This window comes from Gavialis gangeticus, unplaced genomic scaffold (genome assembly GCF_001723915.1).
Source record: "Gavialis gangeticus isolate Ggan-Ray unplaced genomic scaffold, GavGan_comp1, whole genome shotgun sequence".
Classification (NCBI taxonomy): Eukaryota; Metazoa; Chordata; order Crocodylia; family Gavialidae; genus Gavialis; species Gavialis gangeticus.
This window is the reverse complement of record NW_017729034.1, coordinates 19322479-19326707: the sequence shown is the minus strand read 5'-3', so window position 1 is coordinate 19326707 and position 4229 is coordinate 19322479. Positions and strand designations below refer to the sequence as shown.

The 4229-nt window shown below is 43.3% G+C and overlaps 1 protein-coding gene across 1 annotated transcript in view; it reads right to left on the bottom strand.

Moving 5' to 3' along the window:
* CAPN14 (calpain 14) overlaps positions 1-4229 on the bottom strand; it is a 58525-nt gene that overhangs the window by 11807 nt on the left and 42489 nt on the right. Inside the window, exons 14-15 of the mRNA XM_019527645.1 lie at positions 3536-3598; positions 1520-1577 (exon numbers count right to left, since the gene is read on the bottom strand). Coding sequence (XP_019383190.1) covers positions 1520-1577; positions 3536-3598 — 121 coding nt within the window. The remainder of the gene's footprint in view (positions 1-1519; positions 1578-3535; positions 3599-4229) is intronic.

The following is a 4229-nucleotide window of genomic DNA, read 5'->3' as shown; positions in this document are numbered from 1 at the left end:
TATCTCTGTCTGCATAGATCTTATAGATAGAGTTGGGGCTTTTAAAGGCATAAGTCTCATTGAAACGGTAATGTGGCACCTGAGCTGAGCCATTCCCAAGTCATACACAAGTTACACAGTAAGAATAGAAAGAGACTCTGCTCCTCTGCAAATCATGATTATAGATTGCCTGCAGCCTTCTACAGAATGGAGGACAGAACTCACAGATCAAGTCTCCCCAGAAAGTGAAGATGTTTAATCTCATAATAACCCTATTTATTATGCATCCAGCACTGTAAAGTTTTGAAAGTATGGTCTTAAAACTACAGAGAATGAAGACACCCCAATCAACTTATTTTCCTGCAGATCGTGACAATGCCTGATGGGTCACTTCAGAGAGCTACCAAGTCTCAGAGAAAATGGCTGTCTCCTCCATCAACCCTTATGGAAATTAAAGGGATCCAAAACCCTTAAAACATTGTTTATCTACCCAGAGGCCAGCAAAGTAAAAGTCTTATATTCATTATCCTTCTCCAGCAAACCCCACAATATCAGCATAGAGCAAAGGGACAACAGCAGGCTTCTGCTTAGTCACTTGATTATAAAAAATTATCAGGTGCTCTCTGTTGTTGTCACCAGATTTCATTATTGGTAGAGGAACCAGGTGGGGGGAATGGGTGGGGGTGGAACTGGACTAAGCAGAGTCCCCACAAACCCAAGGTGCCCTAAAATACTTTGTTATGAGGAAACATCAACCTCAGTTAAATATATTCTCCTGTTGCCCAAGGAGGGTAGAAAATGGCAATAGACAGGTAGAGGATTATTAACACGTAGGAACCAAGTTCTGCTCTCACAGAATACTCTGAACTGTTATCACCATCAAGAGTAGACTTTGGGTCTAACTTCTCTGAGCACTAACCCTTTCCCTATGCAGCTCCCATTAACATTAAGGATGTAGGCCCTACAGGCTAAATACAGGCCAGTGCCACCTACCAAGTATGTGCTGAAAGAACTGCTACACAGGGACTGCAGCTGGGAGAAGTAATAGAAATTCCTCATATGCATCACAGGGGAGGATGGACCTCATGGGGTATAGAACTGTCAGCAGACAAAATTAACCTCCCCATGGTCATAGAAGGCTGGAAATGTCAATTCATGAAGAACAGAGACAGGCCAAGGAAGTAATGTTCATGTCTTAGTTAAGCCAAGGCTTAAGGTCAGAGGCTTGAGGCCAAACCAGGGGTAGGGTTTAGGCTGAGATTCTCCAGCCATACAGCACTAAACGCTGATGCTTTCCTCCCTCTACATTCTGACCTACAATGGTGGAAATTGCACTCAGCGGCTTCTCTTGCACAATGGCCAGGAGCTTGGAGATTTCTGCAAATCCTTTCTGGTTTAGGATTCAATCAGAATAGGGGTCAAATCCATCTCCTTCACACCTAGAATTCAGGGTGGGAATGCAGGAGCTGAGCCCAGTCCAGGCTCCCATCTCACTGGGACCTAATCAGTGCCGCTAAACATTATCTTTCATAAGCCTTACTTGTCCAGGGCATGTTGTTCAAGATCATCTGGAGCTGCATGGCATTTATTTCAGGATGCTGTGGGAGGGGAGACAAATATTCATATTTTTTAAAAATGAATAAATATTTCTTGTTTTTCTGTCTTTCCTAGCCCTTCCTTTCAGCCCCCATCAAATGCTCACTGGTATCAATGGAAAGAATTACACTGGTTTTGATTAGGCCCTTAGATTTAAGCTACCTTATTGTCTGACTGCAACTTGCCAAAGCCCGGAAGAACCTGGTGTAGTTGTGTTGATTTATACCAATTAAGGATATAACCTATTAGTTTCAGAAGACTGCATTTCTGTCATCTGTCCTACTAAATACATTGCCAATTGCCAATAAAACTGATCAAAATATGTTTTTCATAATTGTTTTGACAATATAAAAATGTTTTTGTTTCATAGTTTTAAAAACATAATTCTTTTGTTTTACAAATTTGTCTTCTGAAAAATAAAAATCTTTTTTTGTAAAGTCTTGTCTTCTGAAAACTCTTGGTTCCTGAAAAAAAAAAATCGGCCTCCATAAACTTTCCTAAACTACTCTGTGATACATAGTGGTCACATCTACGTGAGATGCTAACTGCACAGTTGTTATTGCACGGTCATTTAGTACTTGCGTACACAAGTGCTAAGTAACTGGAGTTACTGCACAATCGCATCCCTGAACTGATTTTTGCTGACTGACTGTGCAGTAGCTCGTTGCTACTGTATCAAGTATTTATGTGCACATTCATCCAATCACAAGGACAGAAAATGTGGCAACATACATCAGAATCGACCTAGTCTAAAGATACAAGGTAATAATTCTGAAAAACAAATGAAAATAAACCCCAAAATAACACATTTTTTTGAAAAATAAAGCACCAGAAACATTTTGGTAAAAGCTTTAAGGAATTGAAGACAACTTTTGGGGGAAAATTAAAATGCTAATTTGGAAGTGTTGGATATTTTTTATTTGAAAAACTGTTAGAAAACTGTTGACTAACTAGTTGTCAGTGCTAAATGAGTAGCTCTAGCATTCAAAAGAACTGGATACCTGCATCTCCGTCTAAAGTTAGCACCTTTCAAAATTACAGCCATAATAAGAAGCATAACCCTCTTTATAAGTATGGCTATGGAAATTATATTATGGGAGAGATTTTGTTAATTCCTGTGATGATGTCTTTGTTCATTTCCTCAGAGGTTGTTCAGTATGGAATAGTTGGTTTCAGAAGCTTAAGGAGACTCCGACTAAGGGTGAAGTTGCACATTACACTTAAACCATATTAAATCTGTGGAACGTTAAGTGGTGCTAAAGTTAGAACATGCAGTGAGCTGTCATATGTTAAGGGTTTCATAGGTGTTAGGGGCTGGAAAGATGCTTTTTGAAGCTCTCCAGGGTTCATACATTTCTTGCCTGCATAGCTCTGACTTGTCACTAGAAGACTTGTAAGCAGGAGCATGGCTAGAACACAGGACATTTGGGCTCCATCCCTGCTCTGGGTGCTGGCAGCAGTGCATCCTGGGATGCTGGAGGGACTGTAAATTGCTCATTTTATCTCCATGGTGCAGACTGAAGTTACCCTAACATGACCTAGGTAGCATGGCTCAGAGTTAACCCTCATCTGAAATGGCATAACTTTGAGTTGCTCAGAGGGCACTTAACACGAGTTAATGAGTTTTAACGTGCAAACGCTTGCATTTTAAGTGCCCAGAGTACGGTCTAAGTGTAATGTGTAACTTCACCTTGAGCTGAGTGCTCATATGTTTAACCAGGAGTGCTTTTCCCTGACCAGCATGTTTCCTGCCTGAGTGCTTAGCTATTGCATAATCTATTATGGTCTTTTATATCATAACCTTTGAATGAAATCTATGTCATACACATGCCAATCTCCCATGGCTCCGATCAGTTTAAAGTCCCCTCTGGCTCCCACCTTTCCCAATACATTCAGACTTCCTTTTCCCAATTGAGTGAGCAGTTTGTTGGCCTTTGGGAATTTCTATGGGTACACTTACTTGTTCAAAATGCTTAGTGAAAAAATCCTCCCAAATCTTGCCTTCGTATCTATCAACTATTTCCTTTAGGAAATAAAAAAAAAATACGCGTTTAACTGAAGAGTTTGAAGCAGGACTATCCAACATAGAGTTACAGAATATTCCAAAATATTCCTTATCCTGTCATTCTCTAATCACTAGTGCAACTACTTGGCCCAGTCCTCACTGACGCCCGGGCTCGCAAGCCGGAGAAGTACGCCCCGCTGGCCAACACCCTGAGGGGCCGCAGCTATGACGTGACGGTGGACGCGCTCATCGTGGGGACGCTCGGAGCCTGGGACCCCAGCAACGAGAGCGTCCTCTGCGCCTGCCGCGTCTCCCGCCGCTACGCCAAGCTGATGCGCTACCTCATGGTGTCCGACACCATCCGTTGGTCCCACGACATCTACGTGGAGCACATCACGGGCCACCGCCAGTACATCGACCCCGCCAGACGAGCCACCGCCGGACCGGACCCAGAGGGCGCTGCCGGCTGACCCGCCCCCCCGACAGGATGCTTCCCCCACGGACGACCCCGCTCCACCCGAAGAGGACCCCTGCAATCGGACTTTATGGACTGAGACGCTTTCTCCGAGCCGCTTTCTCCACCATTGCGGACCATGGTAACGGGTTTGTGTGTATCTATCCCCTTTCTCTCTCAGCGTCGGGAACCCCC